The sequence below is a fragment of the Portunus trituberculatus genome, chromosome 40 (assembly GCF_017591435.1).
Source record: "Portunus trituberculatus isolate SZX2019 chromosome 40, ASM1759143v1, whole genome shotgun sequence".
NCBI lineage: Eukaryota > Metazoa > Arthropoda > Malacostraca > Decapoda > Portunidae > Portunus > Portunus trituberculatus.
Genome location: NC_059294.1, coordinates 19,135,820 through 19,154,755, shown reverse-complemented (window position 1 = coordinate 19,154,755; position 18,936 = coordinate 19,135,820). Strand labels below are relative to the sequence as shown.

The following is an 18,936-nucleotide window of genomic DNA, read 5'->3' as shown; positions in this document are numbered from 1 at the left end:
CTAGTTTTTCTACATGACTGGGAATAATATCAAACCAAACATCTTGTATTTATATTTCTAGCTTTGCTACAGTCGAAGCATCACGATCTTCAAGCTGTTTTTAATATGCCGCATGTGCTGTATGGGATTCAGGTCTGGTGAATTCCCAGGCCACTTTTTGAAGTAGTTTACACCACAGTCCTCTAACCACTGGGTAACAGACTAAGCTGTGTGAGCAGGAGCTCTGTCTTACATAAACCAACTAGCGTTACACTTTTCAAAATTTTCAGGCAGGTTATCACACAATAACTCGAAATAACTGTGCTGATTTATACTCATTTTTTTTCAAGAAACACTAAAGTGCCAACTCCACCAAACCCAAAACAACCCCACACCATAACACTTGGAGCATGCTTTACCACTTTAGCTGTATAGCATGGGTCATCGGGATCAGACCCCCTGGGGCACCTCACACACACGAATCTGCAGCCTGACAATGACACCACAAACATTGACTCGTCACTCCACAAGACTCCACACCCAATCTTCTAGGGCTCAATCTCTATATTTCTTATAAAAAGCTATGCAATCACATATGTTTTTCACACTTAGCAAGGGAAGAACTTTGGCACAAAAACTATGATATTGTAAATCTTTGAGTAAATGATCAGAGATACATCTTACAGACACATCCTGAAGCAGTGAAGGATTACTCTCCTTCAGTTTTCTAGCTGTGAGTACTGGATTTTTATTCAACTGCCTCCTAATAACCTTAGAAGTACGATTTGATATCTTTCTTGGCCAACCAAAGTGAGACTTGGGGGTAGGAATGGTGTCACCTACCCATCTCGAAATTTCTTGATCTACTTTTGAACTTGCCACACTCCTATTCCTACATGAGTGGCTTATCTTTACAATTATAGCCCTCCTTATAAAGGGTTATAATAGCAACAACTGTGTCTCTTCCCAGCTCTTTACCACTTCCCATTTCAGGTAATGAGGCAAAGGACAAAGACCACCGCAAAAAAACGTGCAATCCATGTGATATATGCTTGCACATGACACCACATGGGCCTGGGAGTAACTAAATAGAGTTGCCAAGTCGTGCATATTGTCTCTGCTAAATAGTGGTACAAACCATACCATTGAAAAATAGCGAAAAGTTTGGTCGCAGATTATGTATTTTTTGTGTTTTGAGTTTAGCGAAAAGTTTGGGCGCCCTGTAATTTTGGGGCCAAACTTTCCACTATGACTGTACAACTAAAGAGCAATTTTTTGTATTTAGAAAATTTAAGAAAATTTAAAAAGAAGTGGAATAAATAAAATACAAAAATTAAAGATGAAAAATACCTGATTTTCAGACAATAAAAAATATAAAATTTTATAAATACAAAATGCAGATATGTAAACAAAGTTTCTATAGTATTTTTTTAAGTGATTGGCTGAAAAATCAAGTCTATGTTTGAGTTCCTCCAATGCTTCACCCAAATTCCATTGAATTCACAAATTCTAATTAATATACAGGCACCAACAAACAACATACTAAAATTTCACACCCACTGGACATCACATGCCCGCTAGACCTCCCACTAGACACCTCCCTTAAGTAATCAAAGAATTTATCATAGTCAGAAATTATGTGAGAGTTATACAGCAAAGATAAATATGAGAGTTACTCTGTAGTCAGACGATTCAAGAATGTGGGCATGAGACCAAGTTAAGTCGTTGCATGCAACAAATAAAATTGTACTAATTTCTGTCAACTAAATTTCACCATAATTATAAAGTAAAAATTTTAATTTTTAAATGTGCATCTTCTGCAATTCTTGTAATTCACTTTCTGAGGAACTGCCACCTGTTTGTTCTGGCATTGTGTCAATCATATTATTTCCAGCTTCCTTTGGTAATTCATTATCGTTTTTCCCAGTAGTAGTGGTTGTGGTAGCTGTGGTGGAAGACTCTCCAGATGCTTGCTGAGAGCCACGCTTCATAGCTACAGCAGTCGTGTATGCCGGACTGATAGGAGGTTGGGTTGGTGGCAAATACTGATAACTTTTACCATCCTCCATCTGACATAAAAAAAAAGTTGATTTAAAAAAATTATAATAAATATGTTAAGTGTTCACAAAATTATAATAAATATGTTAAGTGTTCACATTTTTCATTTCTAATTTACATATATTTTCTTTTAGTGGCAAAAGTGCTACATCAGTGTTTCTTACTTGTAATGGGTAGTTCATGTCAGAGTCATAGGCAGACAGGTCCCCACATGCCAGGAAGGGTACAATGACACGGTTTGGTCCTTCTAGGTCCTGCCATGATCCATCATAGCTCAGGTCTAGCAGAGGGTTTACCATGGTGGGAACATAGCCCTCTGGTGGTGAATAGTTTTGGCAAACAACAAAGGATTCTGAAAATTTTTAAACACTGTAAATTATAAAGCAGCAAAATGAAAAAGGAGTTGTCAATACAATGCATTACAGGTAACTCTCGATTTATGCGATAGATGCATTCCAAGAGGTATTGCGTATATCAAAATTCGCGTAAAACAAACATGTAATTCTCATAAGAAACAATAGATAATAGGAGGGATGCGGTCCAAAAAAATCGTACAAAATACTCTTATTTATTTGGCTAAATTAACATGTTTTTATTATTTATCATTCTAAATTACTAATGAAATACCGCGGTATTTCATTAGTAATTCACTATCACTCAGTGCCACGGAGTCGAGGTTATCCTCATGGCATAAGCGTATATGAATACTAAGATATGATATCCATTATAGCAGGCAATAGAGGAATGGAAATCTAAATATCGTGGTGAAAGTAACACGCAAGCTAAAAGGGTCACAAGATGAAATGGCCAAGTCGCCGCGAGTCTCCGCCTCGTCTGTGGCCAATCTCATCTCTGCTTTATTTTTTGGTATTCCATGTAAGATTTCACTTTATGCATTACAAAACAATCCTTTCTTGGGGGCAAGATTTGTAAAAAGCTAATAGAAATGTTGTTTTGTGAACATAAATGCATATATAAGACAGTAACACCACCTCAAGAGGTGGTGTTCCCAGCAACCTGAGAGCAACCTCATAGCAACCTCGTTACCATCCCTCCAAGAGTTCATGGATGCCATTTCGCGGCAGGAGGTTGCTCTGACGTTGTTAAAGTTTCTTCAGTCCAGCTCCTGGCAGCCAATGAGCACTTTTAGGCGGGCTACCAACCTCCACCCACCAACAGCAACAAATCTTTGTGAATGCTATTTTACAAAGGTTGGTATGTGAGCAGGAAGTTGCTATGGAGGTTGTCTGTACCAACAGAGACAACAACCTGCTTCTTGGATCCGGGGTCGGACCTCCCACCTATCGGCCAGCTGCGGAACTCTCTGGCATGCAGTTTGAAATTGCATCTGGCACTCAGTTTGAAAATGTGGTTGGGCCAAATTAAATTAATTATAATATTTTTTCGGTCGCGTTATAAAAAAAACGTGTAAATCAAACACATAAATCGAGAGTTACCTGTACATTCTTCAATTTAAAATGTATCTATGAGTATGCAGTCAACACAAAACAAGAGGGAAGGTTCTGCCTTGATGAAATTCCCACCTATGCTTGAGTTGCGGGAAGATCTTGGCTTGGTCACACTGACATGATTAAAGAATATTTTCAATTGTGCATAGAGGAGAGTGACATCCTTGCCACGGAAGATCTTGGCTACAAATGTGCCACCTTCCACCAAGACATGGGTGGTTATGTTGAGGGCAGCCAACAGCAACTGTGCTTGCACATACTCATCAAGATCATGTAGGCCTGTCACTGGGTGGAAGATGAAACATGTATCAAATAATAACAATTTGACTAAGTTAAGGGCATATCATGCATTTCTCTCTCCCTATGCAAGCTTGCACACAATCAGCTTTATTTACTGAGTCACTCCCCTATGTTACACCATCTTTAACAGCTTCTCTGCCCAAATCTAAATCCTTGTGGTCTCTTACCTGACAACACCTCATATCTTTTCTGGCCAGCCCCAAAATGCTCTATCACAAATATTCATCCTCACTTTTTTACCTAATTTCTCTCTCACATCTCATTTACTCATTCAAATGATACCATACTCTGCTGCTCTTCAAAACACTACCGAAGCATTCAAATCCCATTTTACTTTATGGTTCTCCATTTATAAATTACATCACATCATGCCAATCATTCAAAGATGCATCACACACCCATTTAACCATCCTGATCTCATTGTACTTTATCCTAGTACATATAGACATCCTCTTCCTTCACTATACTGACTTTATTAGCATGATTTATTAATCTTTCACAAGCTGTGCACAAGGACAATCTAAAAGGGTAATGGTACTCAGACAACAATAAATGTCAAAGAGATTTAATGTTGTGAACACTCAAGTGCCCTGTGTAAGCAGGATCCTTCCCCTTAGAGCCAAACATCCCTCTCCTATGGTGCCACAGATGAGTGTTGTGATAGATATACAGGAGAGAGAGAGAGAGAGAGAGAGAGAGAGAGAGAGAGAGAGAGAGAGAGAGAGAGAGAGAGAGAGAGAGAGAGAGAGAGAGAGAGAGAGAGAGAGAGAGAGAGAGAGAGAGAGAGAGAGAGAGAGAGAGAGAGAGAGAGAGAGGGGGGGGGAGAGCACAAAACCCACCTTATATCAGGCACTTGAAACTAAAAGGTAACAAAGTAAAGAAGAGTATAAATTACTTATCCTTCTTGTCCTGCCTAAGAATCAAACCAAAGTGCACTTGAGATTAAAAGGGGACAGAGTATCTTATCTTTCTTGTCCTGCCTTGGAGTCAAACCAAAGTCCTATCTGTTGTGGAATGAGCATAAAAGCCATTGCATTACAGCAGTGGTTCCCAAACTTTTCAGTTGATTTTCCAGTTCAACATGCCACATTAAGTATGCTAGCCTTTTTATAGGATAATATATATACATACCTGGCTATGTCTATCTCAGTTGATGCTCACTAAGAAAATAGCTCCAAAACTGAGGCAGGTTCAGGCAATGAGTGACATAGTATACTATAGTCTTCCACATCTAAACACGGCTTTCTGTTGGTGCTCCTTAGGCAATAGTAGGCCTTCCAGCTCTGCCAAGTCTACATGAACTAGCAAATTATAGCTCCGTGTGCATAAGTAAGAGGCATATAAAATGCTTTAACAAAAATCTAGTATCATCAAATATTAAAAGAAAATAAATAGAGAAGAAATATGAACGTTCCACTCTTGCAATATGCATATCACAATAACAAATACTGGCAGACCTGTGTAACAGTGTTGCTTTGAAAATATAATCTTAATCAATGTTCACCATAGTCCTTAGTAAGACAAATGGTGCAACAACTGTGTATATAATACAAATGAACATCTAAAAAAATTAGGTTCTTCATATGTAAGATGAAATATTTTTTACTCTCATGAGGCAACACTCATTACCGTCCAAGGTGTGGCCCGTCTGCGAGACACAGTGGGGGACAAGGTCACGTGTCACAGTGGTATATACCTATCCGCACACACACACACACACAAACACAGTGCAAATTTAAGGATGGAAATTAAATATAGACATGAGAAAGGATTGTCAGAGAGAGAGAGAGAGAGAGAGAGAGAGAGAGAGAGAGAGAGAGAGAGAGAGAGAGAGAGAGAGAGAGAGAGAGAGAGAGAGAGAGAGAGCACAAAACCCACCTTATATCAGGCACTTGAAACTAAAAGGTAACAAAGTAAAGAAGAGTATAAATTACTTATCCTTCTTGTCCTGCCTAAGAATCAAACCAAAGTGCACTTGAGATTAAAAGGGGACAGAGTATCTTATCTTTCTTGTCCTGCCTTGGAGTCAAACCAAAGTCCTATCTGTTGTGGCATGAGCCCTCATACTCCCCTTCCTCCACCTACCCCCACTACCTGCTCAGCAACCACTCCATTGCTTTCTGCGTATGGAACATGCAGAGGGGAGGAAGGTGGGTATGTGTCATGTGAAACAGGTAAGTGTGCAAAAATATTTTTTATACTTGAAAAATAATTTGTTGCACACCCCTGTTTCACATGACTAAGAAGATTCCCACATTAAAAGGTGGTGGGTGCATGTATAACTGAGATCCCCCCCAAAAAAAATAAAACAAAAAATAACAATAGCCTCAGTACTTACATCCAGACTTGGAGCAAAGGAAGAGGAGCAAGGCAAGGCTAAGACAGTGTGCTCTCCCCCACAAAGCTCTGGTGAAGCATAGCGAGGCATAGCATGCCACCTTAAGATAGTGCTCATATCACAATGCCACCTGCTGCGACTATCGGGCCGAGAAAAAAGGTGTCTCCATCTGAACGCTCGGCGTCGTGAAGATAATGTTTTGCAAAGATGGAAGGTGTCCTCCAGGAAGCTGCATTGAGAACAGCCTCCACTGATTTATTCCTCCATAAATTAAGGGAGGTGGCAATCCCTCAAATATCATGTGCTCTCACTCTCAGAGGCATCAGTAGGTTCTCGGGCAGTGAGCGGTGGGCCTGCAGAATAGTTTCTCTCAGGAGATAGGCCAAAGCATTCTTTGAAAGTGGTTTTAATTTGTCTGCAGGAGAGACAAACAGGTCAAAGAGGTTTCTAGGTCTTCTTGCCACGTTCCCCATCCTTTCCCTAAAGATAAGCAGAGCCTGAACTGGGCACAGAAGGCGTTCTTCATCATCAGGGCACACGGCCACTGCCAAATTTTTTATCCTGAATTCCCTAGGAAGAGGATTGCTGGATGTTTCTGTCTCTGCGACAAATTCTGGAAGATAAGACAGGATGATGTCTTTGCCTTGCTGAGTAAGCTTGTATGACAAGGCTTGTAACTCACCGACCCTCTTAGTCGATGGTAGCAAGACAAGGAAAAGAGTCTTCTTCGTAAGATCTCTGAACGAAAAGGCTCTGAGAGGTTCGAAGGGAGCCAGCGACAGTGCCTTTAGCACTACATCCAGGTTCCATAGTGGCGGTCTTACTACCCTTTTTGGAACTTGTGTTTCAAAGGATTTAATAAGGTTCTTCAAAACTGGGTCCTCTGTCAGGTTGAAGCCTTTTAGGGAGAAAACACTATTCAGCATGGCTTTATAGCCTTTAATAGCTGAGACAGAAAGGTGACAAGACTCGTGTAAGTATAGGAGAAAGTCTGCGAGCTTCTGGCTGGAGGGGCAGGAGAATGAACGGCCTGTGTTGTGACACCATTGCCAAAACCTCTTCGACTTATGTTGGTAATTCAAAGTAGTGGAAGGTCGTCTAGCCTTTGCCACTGCCTTCGCCACTCTCCTGGAATATCCTCTGTACCGGAGAAGACGCTCGATAGTCTCCACCCTACTAGCTGCAGCACGTGGAGATCGTGGTGAAACCTGTGGAAGTGAGGTTGACGTAGCAGGTCCTTCCTGATGGGGAGCTTCCTTGGCGTGTCGATGGAGAGTTCCACTAGATCCGTAAACCATTCCCTCTGAGGCCAGAATGGGGCCACTAGTGTAAGCTTGACTCCCTCTGAACTGCGGAGCTTGTTTATCACCTTCCTGATGACATGGAAAGGGGGAAACACATACAGTTCCTTGTGTTCCCAAGGAAAGAGAAAGGCATCCGTTGCTATCGCCATCGGGTCAGGAAATGGTGATACGAAATTGGCTAGCCTGTAATTCATCTGTGTGACGAACAGGTCCACCATCGGACAACCCCAGAGTCTCCACAGGTTGTCGCACACCTGCTGATGCAGCATCCACTCTGTGGAAATAACCTGGTTCCTCCTGTTGAGGCAATCCACTACCACGTTGTTCTCCCCTCTCACGAACTGAGTAAGAAGGGTCACTGCATTGTCCTCTGCCCACTGCAAGGTCAGTTGGGCTTTGTGGTTGAGCTTGGCTGACCGTGTCCCTCCTGCTTTCTTGATGTACGACACTGCTGTGGTGTTGTCTGACACGACTGCTATCGTTCGTCCTTGCAATACATCCTCGAATGCCTGAAGCCCAAGACATATCGCTCTCAGTTCCAGGAGAGTTATGTGCTCTTGTTGTTCGGGAGGTGACCAAACGCCACATGCCTCATCATCCAGAATAGATGCTCCACAGCCTTCTAATGAAGCATCCGTGAACAGAAGTAGTTCTGCGTTCCACACCTCCAGTGACTGACCTTGAAGCAAGTTCGCAGGGTCTGACCACCACTGAAGGTCGTCTAGAACCTCCCGAGACATAAGTACTCGTACCTGATGGGAGCTGCTGTCCCTCCTGTCCCAGTGATTGGCAAGCTGAAACTGGAGGCTCCTCATCCTGCGTCGTCCTCCTGGAACTAGGTGGGATAGCGACGAGAGGTGGCCAAGAAGTACTAGCCATACTTGTGCTGAGGGCTGTGGCTGAGTCTTGAAACCTCGTATAGACTCCAGCAAATTGAGAATTCGTCTTTGTGCTGGGAAAACCTTCAAAATCGTTGAATGGATGTCCATTCCTAAAAAGGTTATGACCTGTTTGGGTTCGAGATCTGACTTCTCCCAATTTATCTAGATATTGAGAGTGTCGCACAAATCTAGGAGCATCTCCCTTGACCTCATTGCTCCCTGACTGGTGGTGGAGAGAAGTAACCAGTCGTCTAAGTAGCGGATCAAACGAATCCCTTGTTGGTGTAAATCCACTGAAACCAGAGCCATCACTCTCATGAAGACCTGAGGTGCCGTCGACAGTCCAAAGCAGAGAGTTCTGAACTGGAAAACTTGGCCCCACCAAGTGAATCGAAGGTACTTCCTGCTCCCCTGATGGATGGGAATCTGGAGGTAGGCATCCCGCAGGTCGACTGACAGCATCCAGTCCTCCTTTCGGATGGCCGACATCACCGATGCACTTGTCTCCATCCAGAATCTGGTTTTGCGGATGTACTGGTTGAGGGTGGAGAGATCAATAATGGGGCGAAACCCACCTATAAGTTTGGGCACCACGAAGACTCTGCTGTAGAACCCTAGGCCAACGGTTGCCTGTTCTATCGCTCCTTTTTGTATAAGGGATTGTATCTCCTGTTCTAAAGCCTTGCCTTTCACCGAGTTGAGAGAATAACTCCCAAATTGTATTGGGAACCTTGAAAGTAGAGGTTGACTGACAAAGGGGATGTGGTAACCGTCTCTGAGGACATCCACTATCCATGGTTCAGCTCCCTTCTCTAGCCACTTTTCCCAACTCTGTGAAAGGTATGCCGTTACCTGAGAGGTCAAGGGAAGAGCCTCCTACTTTCGAAAACCCTTCTTGCCTTGGGCCAAAGAATTATGGTCCATGTGTGGATAAGAAGACAAGACAGGACGTTCTGGCTTCTTAAAAGGATAGGCCTGCCTTCGTGGTTGCCTGTACCCAGACGTAGAGGGTTTAGTCGCCAGAGGTCTGACCAGAGGTGACTCAACCTGCTGAGGCCTCTTCTTGAGTGCTGCAGCGGCAACTTCGTGAAAGGATTTGGTAGAGAAGGCATCAGCATTCTTCCTAGCCTAGTTCACCTTGTCATCCTCAAACAGGAAAGCGGAGTCCACTAGTGACTGCATGAGGATATGTTTATCCGAAATGAAGAATGAAGAGGGGAGATTCCTTAACACAGCTTGTCTCCTGAAGGTCAATAGGTTAGCCAAAACTGTAGTGGTCTCTTTAAAAGCAGTCTGCATAGCCTGTTGCATGCTAGAGACTGCTTGTGCCATCAAGGTATCCTTATTAGGTACAGAATCTCCCAGTTTAACCAGTCTTGAGACTGACCCCAAACATCCAGAACTAGAAGTTCTGCACTTCTCTTATGCCACATACTGCTTCCTCTAAGTAGAGTAAGTCGGTGGCAGACATGTTAGGGCGGATATCTGACGCATTTCTGGGCAGGAAGTGAGCGAGGGAAGGGTTAACCACAGCACCCTTTCCCTTTGAGTCATCATCACTGACCACATACCACTTTCTCTTTGGCCTGTGTGTATAAGGTAGGGCGGCTGTGTTGTCATCGCGCAAGCGATCAGCAACCCACTGATCCACGAGGCGGGCTGAATTCGTCAAGGAGCACGACCAGAGAAAGGTTATGAAGGTGTCTCTTACTTGCAGTAACACAAAGTCTTCCTGTCCCGGCCCAGGTGCACGGTCGTGTCATGTCTCACGAACACCTTTGGCCTCACCAAACTGGTCATAGATAAAGTTTAAAGCTTTAAGAAGTCTGAGGGCTCACTCACCGTTTATTGTTCCTCCTCTTCAGATGTTTGGTATAAGTCTTCATGGGTAGCGTGCCGAGGATCGCAAGTGACTGGCAGGAGGGTGCGGGCGCACCGACTCACCTACATTGGGATGCCACGGAGCCACTGAACTCTGGGCAGCCCAGTTTCCTTCCTCTAAGGCTGGAAGGGTGGAATGGCTGGGCACTGATCGTATGTTATGGCAGAGACCCATACGACAGTCAGCTGAAATTTGCCCATCTACTGAACAGTGAGGAGCGTGGCTAACTTGGACTGCCGCCACCTCAGCTGATCTCTCCCGTGCTGGCAGTGTGGCTGTAGCCTGTCCGCCGTTGCAACGGGGCGGGTGAGATTGCGTGGTAACATGGACCAGACTGCAATGACACCTCTGTCACTAGATGAGCACTCACCTCATGAGCGCTTAATTCGTCCTGTAAGATCCTTAGCCACTCTCTTAGCTTTCTTGACAGGAGAAGATGCGATATCATCTCCCAGACGGCTATCGTTCACACGAAACTTACCACCCAGTGAGATGTCTGTCGTAACCTGTACAGGAACACTGTCATGTTAGCTACTTGAACCCTGAAACCCTAAGCATTCAGCACTAGGGGAATGGGGAAGTCCTGTATAACCCACTGGCGACCGTCCCTCACCGACCGAACCAACTTGTCTCACCAGCGTGAGCTCTCTGTCGCCGGGGGTGGGTGGAGCGCCGGATGTGACCGCAGTCACCAGTGAGGGAGCTGCAACAGAAAAAGATAGTTAAGAACTGCCTCCTCAACTACCTCTTTAACAACCTCTCTGAGGGTGGTAGGCTTGTTAACACCAGCCATACCAAGAAAGTTAGTGAACTGAGACATCATATTCAGCATATGAGACATCTGTGTATGGAAATCCTGGGCAGGAGGCCCTACCTGAGAGGCTGACGGCCCTGGGTCCATGCTGGAAGGTGACGAAACCACAGAATCATCTAGAACTTCACCTCCTAACTCGGAATCCACAAACCTGTGGGAAGAGCATGACGAGTGTAATGCAGAAGAACGCTTCTTGCTGTAAGACTTGCGTTTAGCCTCCAGTTGACGTTGGTGTTTGCAAGCCTTTAGCAGCGTCTTGTTGTCCCACGTCTGACACTCCGCACACCTGTTGTCAAGAGCACAAACATGGCCCCTATACTTCACACAGAGATTGTGGGGCTCCAGAGAAGCACAACTTATCTGCCTGATGCAATCCCTGCCCTTGCAAGTCCTGCGTGTACGCTTGGGAGGGGGGGAAGGATCCACAGCCAGCCCATGACTGCCCAAAGTAGACATGCTGCACCAAAAGCCGGTTAGCAGGAGCGCCAGGGTCAGAGGTCCAGTCCTCACGGACGCAGAAAAGGTAATGGAGTGGTTGCTGAGCAGGTAGTGGGGGGTGGGTGGAGGAAGGGCGGGTATGAGGGCTTCCCATTTTCTATGAACCCTACCTCCTCTTCCTCCACTATGAGGAAGTTTTAGGGGGTTCTTATATATTCTGCATCAGGGAAAGAGAAAGTCCACCTCTCTCCTAGTCATGTGAAACAGGGGTGTACAACAAATTAAAATTAAATTGGTCTACCCTAATTCCAATTACTACAGCAATGTTTTCTTGATTTCCATTACTTTTGATTTTTTCTGTCACCTCTCCATTACACTCACCCTACTAACCACTGGCAACACAATCACACATCATGCTAACCACTAGGGATACCATCACACTGTAAAAATAGAAGCATCACCTCACATAATACTAACCATCAGGGGCACCATCACACACAACCAACTGTGCCTTGTCACCCTGAAAGTGGCTGATGATGGCCTCTGCAGTGCTGGTCTTGGTGATGTCTCCTTGCAGCTGAGTGACACCAGGTAGGGGTGCCATTGCTTGCAGGTCTACTGCCACAATCTTTACAGAGGATGGGTCCTCTGCACTCCCCCTGAACGAGGTAGGAACTACTGTGCTCAGTCATGTACGAACCTTATTATCTTAGACTGAAAACTGCTACTATAATAATCCCTCATTAAGAAGGATTGTGATACAAAAACACCACTTGTAATGGACAAAATATGTGATATCCTCAGTACAACATGGTACTATTGCTTGAGTATGTTAAACCAAACATGTGTCATACAAACAGCATGATTTATGGGGGGAAAAAATATGTACTAGAAAATTAATTTCCAACTAAATAGACTTGTTTCATGTATCTAAAGACTGGAAATTAATATCCAGTTCATAGCTGCATACCGAAGCCTTACCACAGTTCATGCAAGTACCAGAAAAAAAAACTGATTGACAACTCATGTTCTTCAATGACCAAACTGCATTCAATGACTTGGGGATTTGAGTTTAATGAAATTCAACCAGAAAGACAATTACTATCAGTTGAATTTTAGCCACCTTCAAACCAGTTACATCATTCTATAAGTTGTACAATATCAATGACCTATTTGCTAGAAAAAAAAGCACTGCTAAATATAAATTACTTTGGGACGTCACCAAGTTTTTGGCAAAATTTGAAGCAACAATGTTCCTTTACATATTTCATCATCACATGCAATGATAATACAATGAGCAAAAGTTACCCATACACCTAAACACCGACTGATTTAGAACACAACGTTGAACACAAATAATTACAGGTAACTCGATTTACACGACAGATGCGTTCCAAGAGGCATCGCGTATTTCAAAATTTGCATAAAACAAACTTGTTATTCTCAAATGTCTATACAGTATTTTTATATAAATATTGAACATTTTCATGATCAGTCATAGAAAAGATAACTCATAATTACAGATTTTTGCATATAACTTTCTATTCTACCATTATTGAATCAATAACATAACACTCAAGACTAAAGATTGCTAAAAAGAGGAGCTCTTACCTTAATGTGCGGGACAGGACTTGGCTCCAGCTTCCTGGTGCAGCACACAAGTCCACCACACGGTTCACACCTGCACCAGTGAAATGCTGCATCAGATAAAGCAATTGGAGTCTGGTGAAATCATCTTATTCCTATTCTCTTTGATCTATCCTGAGAGGGCTACTCAACCCAGGGGGTCAAACCTTTTCTTCTTTCCACTGTCCATACTACAGTAGACTTCTCTGCAACCCTTGTCTATCTTATACTCCTAAATACAAATCAATGATGAGATGAGGGTAAATGATGATAAACAAAATGAAAACACCAGTGTACCATTTAAGTCTTCAGAGTTTACACTCTTCTTTTTCTTTATTTAAGAGAGCCACGGGGCAAGGGCAACAAAAACGTCAAAAGATCCCAGTTCCCTAAATAGACTGCCAAAAAGAAAAGTAAAAAGGCAAAGGATAAGTATCTTAAAACCTTCCTCTTGAAAAAGTTTAAGTTATAAGAATGTAAAAATACAGAAACAGACAGGGAGTTCCAAAAGATCACAAGAGAAAGGTATGAATGATTGAGAATACTGGTTAATTTTGGCATTTGAAATATGGACAAAAAAGGGGTGAGAGAAAGTAGTCTTGTGCAGTGAAGTTGTGGTAGGAGGGGAGGCATGCAGTTAGGAAGATTAGGATAACAATTAACATGAAAATACCAATACTGTAGAAGAAAGCATGAGATATGACATTGCAGTGTTGAAAAATGAGTAGTATGAATAAAATTCCCTAAATACAGTGGCCCCTCTACATACGAGCTACTCTATTTACAAGAAATTTGAGACACGAGATGTCTTTCGAGCAAAAATCTTGACCGACATGCGAGAGAAAATCCAGTTATGAGAATTTCCAGATGCTCCCGCTAGGTGGCCAAGTGGTTGAGACCGCCCAGCATCAGCTAGCTTGTCCCAGCAGTTAGGACGTGTGTTTCCCACCATACAGACCTGATCCCGCGCTCTTCTGTTGTGTTGTTTTTATCACATTGATCTCCTTTTTGTGGCTTTTTTGTGACCCTAACCATGAGTTCTAAAAAAGGAAATCGAAAGGTGTCCTCTGAGAAAAAAAAAAGATGATGTCAATTGAAATGAAGCAGGAGATAATTGACAAACATGAGCGTGGTGTTCGTGTGAGTGATCTCGTAAAGCAGTACAATCGGTCATCATCGACGATCTGTACGATATTGAAACGGAAAGATACCATAAAAGCTATAAAACTGACCAAAGACGTGACTATTCTTTCCAAATTGAGGACCAACATCCATGGCGAAATAGAGACTTCTGTTGTTGTGGATACGCAAAAATATACAGTGGAGACTCAATACTCGAACTTAATTAGTTCCAAATGGCCGTTCGAGTATTAAAAAGTTTGACTATTGATACCTATAAATGAGGTACGTAATTCATTCCAGCCATTACCAAACCCAAGTTTAGAAAAAAGCAGTGGTTTAATTTTGCAGTCACCGTTAGCATTGACGCACAGAAGCAGGGTTAACCTGTCTTTCATGGGCTTGTGTCCTGGCAAACATTTTTCTTCCTTTGTTATATAATATAGATCATGTTTGGTAGTTTTTTTTTTCCAAAACAGGCCAGTTTCATCACAATTAACCCCTAAAACTCAGGAATGTTGGGCTAACTCAGGAGGTTTGGTGAGAAACACACAAAATACCCTTTAATCACATACTGATTACACTTGAAAATTCAATAAACGAGTGAGAACAAATGGTGTTCTGCCCACAAGCAACTCTTCCTCTTTGCAATGCAAAAAACCAGAAGTCTCTAGATGCTATGGTTACCAAAATATCACAGGTTGAATGAGGTGGTACCATCAGTGTACGTGGCCTTGGGTCCGATTGGGTCCAGTGGCATTGGCTAGAGCGATAGAAAACGGACCCCTTGTATCCTCTCTCTCTCTCTCTCTCTCTCTCTCTCTCTCTCTCTCTCTCTCTCTTAAAATGTTCACAGAGTGATCTAATTTGTATATTTTTTGCAATAACATATATAAAATACATACAATACGAGTTACTGGTGGTGGTGGTGAAATGTCCTCCCCTTCGGTTGTTGAACCTCCTTTATCCGTATCAGAGCCCAGAACATCACTATCTTTGCTTTCTATTATTGTAGAAACTGTTAATTCCAAAGCCCTTCTGATACCATTCTTCTTCAAAAGTTGTCTTCCCACAACATGGCGAGAGAACTGAGATGTAGAAGTAAGGCGTGGGAAAGGTGGCGGAATCGGACACTGTGAAATCACTGTCGCTCCCACCATCCATCGTGGGAGTTGGTGACACAGTGACATACAGCACATGTTTACTCATGACTTGGGGGCTCGCCGTGCCTCACAACAGAATTAATTTCAGTTCTTTTCTTGAAATTCACAAACCACCCTTTACTTGCTTTAAAATCATCATTGGAGCCAGATGTAGTATCAGAAATAAGATCACAATCCAGCAGCTTAGCCTTCGCACAAATTATGCATTCTGACAAAGAATCACCAGCCATCTGCCTTTGGTTTATCCAATCAACAATTTTTCCATTTCTTCCACTGCAGCAGGTCGCTTAAATTGTCTTTTCACACCAATTGCCACATGAACTCTTTTAATGAGCTCTTTCTTCTTCAGTATTGTGCCTATTGTAGATTTAGCCATACAGTACTCAGCTGCAAGATTGGTTATTCTTTCTCCTTTCTCGTATTTATCAATAATCTCCTTTTTCCTTTCGATGATTGTCACTTCATTCTTTCTTGTAGGCTTATTCTCACCACTAACAAGCCTCTTCGGTGCCATTGTACACTTCTAAATGAAAAAAAAAAAAAAAAATGCAGAGAGAAAGCGCAGGACAATGTTATTCTTACAACAGTGAAGGATAAATTGGCTGCGGTGGACCAGCAGGGCATGTGGGGCAGCGGGAAGGGAAAGACCTATGTGGATGGACGTTCGACTAATAGATATTTTCTCGAGTATTAAGTCAAACTTTTGCGTTTGACTATTGAAAAGTTCGACTATTTAGACGTTCGAGTATTGAGTCTCCACTGTATATATATATACAGGCAACCCCCGTTTAACGAAGGGGTTACGTTCCTAAAAACACTTCGTTAAGCGAAACTTCGTTAAGCGAACTGATTATAACTGATTTGAACTTCCATTGAGAGTAAGCAAAGCGAGAGTGCATCATAGTACAGTAAAAGGTTTAATGAAATTAAGAATTATGAAGTTAAACATTTAGGTAGTTTAATTTAAGTCATTATAATGTACACTAATGTATGTATGTAACTTTATAATGTTGATGATCTTAACTTTATGAAGGGAGGAAGAGTGAAACGGGAAAGACACTAACTGGCAACCTGTGGAATGTAAACAAAGTGCGCATCATTGTACTGCATACAAAACTTATGTACCACATTTCCACAAGGCTTTCCATTTTATCCATTGTAGAGTCAAGAGTTCAGGTGGTTCTTTTAGCTTGCAAGGAAGATACGGTCTCACCAGCCTCCTTAATAGAGTCTGCTGACTTGAAAATAGAGACATTATAATATGGAGTCAAGATAGTGACCAGCACTGCTATAGTTTTCTGGCCTCTCTCATGTCTATGAATAATATCTAGCTTCATTTGGAGAGTAAGAGACTTCCTGGTCTTCTTACGAACACTAGGCCAATTGCGGGGCGTTTTGGTGGTAAGTTGAGCTAGGGAAGACAAGCTGCTGCTGAGGCTGTTATGTTTTGACTGGGGAGTGAGTGTTGCTTGTGTTGTCCACGAGAGGCTTGATCTTGATCTTGATCTTTATTCTATAGGTGTCCCAGGATTTTTCCTGAGGCAGGCCTTAGTACCAGCAGCTCCTGGTGTATTCAAAAGCCTGTCAGCTTGCGTGATATGGTGGGGCTTTCAAATTTGGAAAAAAAATTACCTGAATAAAACTTCATTAAAGCGAGTTTGGTGTTCGTTAAACGTGCAGATGGTAGTAAAATGAAACCTTCTTTGTAGCGAAATTTCATTGTGTGAACCTTCGTTAAATGGGGGGTTGCCTGTATATATATATATATATATATATATATATATATATATATATATATATATATATATATATATATATATATATATATATATATAGATAGATAGATAGATAGATAGATAGATATATATATATATATATATATATATATATATATATATATATATATATATATATATATATATATAGATAGATAGATATAGATATATATATATATATATATATATATATATATATATATATATATATATATATATATATATATATATACAGGCAACCCCCATTTAACAAAAGGGTTAGGTTCCTAAAAATCTTCCATTAAGCAAACCGATTATAACAAGTTTAATCCCTGACTTGAACTTCAATTGAAAGTAAACAAAGCGAGAGTGCATCATAGTACAGTGAAAGGTTTAATGAAAGTAAAATTATGAAGTTAAACATTTACTCAGTTTAATTTAAGTCATTATAATGTATACTAATGTATGTATGTACGTAACTTTATAATGTTGATGATCTTAACCCCTTCAATACGGTGACGCCTATGTAGGCGTCATGAAGCCCTAGTAGCATATACAGTGACGCCTACGTAGGGGTCATATTTCTTTTCTGAGCTTTCTTCAGTTCAGTTGTCCCGTATAGTGTGTTGGATACCAACTACACTCGCCGTATGCTGTCCTTGAAATCTTAGTGCTCCTCCCACCATCTTTGTCTCCACCAATCACTAAAGATAAGCTACATGCGTCCCGCCTTGTGTCTAAAATTACCCAATGGCATAGACTGTTCCCATCTCTCTCTCTCTCTCTCTCTCTCTCTCTCTCTCTCTCTCTCTCTCTCTCTCTCTCTCTCTCTCTCTCTCTCTCTCTCTCTCTCTCTCCTCCCCATCTCCCTTTCCTCCTCCCCATCTCCCTTCTCCTCCCCTCTCCTCTCGAAGATAAGTTACATCGCCCCGCCTTGTAACATTCGTGAAACACACACACACACACACACACACACACACACACACACACACACACACACACACACACACACACACACACACACACACACACACACACACACACACACACACACACACACACACACACACACACACAACATACAAAACAACAAATTTTCTAATCTCTCTCTCTCTCTCTCTCTCTCTCTCTCTCTCTCTCTCTCTCTCTCTCTCTCTCTCTCTCTCCTCCTTTGTTTCCTCTCCTTCCCTCCTCCCCTCTTCCTCTCGAAAGATAAGCTACATGCGTCCCGCTTGTGTCTAAAATATTAGCAAATGTCACACTCACTCTCTCTCTCTCTCTCTCTCTCTCTCTCTCTTTCTCTTTTTCTCCGAAGAGAGAAGCATCCACTTTCCTCTTCGAAGGCGATATAGTGACAAAAAAATAGCAGCATAATACACAAAGACGACAAGTATGACAAGCTTGCACGAGTTTCCCGCGCTCGGGTGCACGGCACTACAACCCGTATATCATACAGGCAGGCTTTTTTAACATCCGGCACGAAGGGGTTAAATTTATGAAGGGAGAGAGAGTGAAACGGGAAAGACACTAACCGGCAACCTGTGGAATGTAAACAAAGGGCGTATCATTGTATCACATACAAAACTTATGTACCACATTTTCACAAGACTTTCCATTTTATCCATTGTAGAGTCACGAGTTCAGGTGGTTTTTTTAGCTTGCAAGGAAGATACAGTCTTACCAGCCTTCTTAATAGAGTCTGCTGACTTGGAAATAGTAGACAGTAGATGGAGTCAATGCTATTAGTTTTCTCACCTCTCTCATGTCTGTGAATAATATCCAGCTTCACTTCGAGAGTAAGAGACTTCTTA

General features: G+C 42.2%; 1 protein-coding gene across 2 annotated transcripts in view; it reads right to left on the bottom strand.

Annotated features, from left to right (window-relative positions):
* Nucleotides 1–294: 294 nt before the first annotated feature.
* LOC123516008 (putative tRNA (cytidine(32)/guanosine(34)-2'-O)-methyltransferase) overlaps nucleotides 295–18,936 on the bottom strand; it is a 31,711-nt gene continuing 13,069 nt past the window's right edge. Inside the window, exons 2-6 of one of the 2 annotated variants that reach the window (XM_045274997.1) lie at nucleotides 13,075–13,144; nucleotides 11,941–12,122; nucleotides 3,582–3,791; nucleotides 2,202–2,389; nucleotides 295–2,048 (exon numbers count right to left, since the gene is read on the bottom strand). In XM_045274997.1, coding sequence (XP_045130932.1) covers nucleotides 1,782–2,048; nucleotides 2,202–2,389; nucleotides 3,582–3,791; nucleotides 11,941–12,122; nucleotides 13,075–13,144 — 917 coding nt within the window. In that variant the 3' untranslated portion in view covers nucleotides 295–1,781. Of the gene's footprint in view, nucleotides 2,049–2,201; nucleotides 2,390–3,581; nucleotides 3,792–6,144; nucleotides 10,166–11,940; nucleotides 12,123–13,074; nucleotides 13,145–18,936 lie in introns of those variants that run through there. The other variant, XR_006678048.1, reaches the window with a different exon arrangement.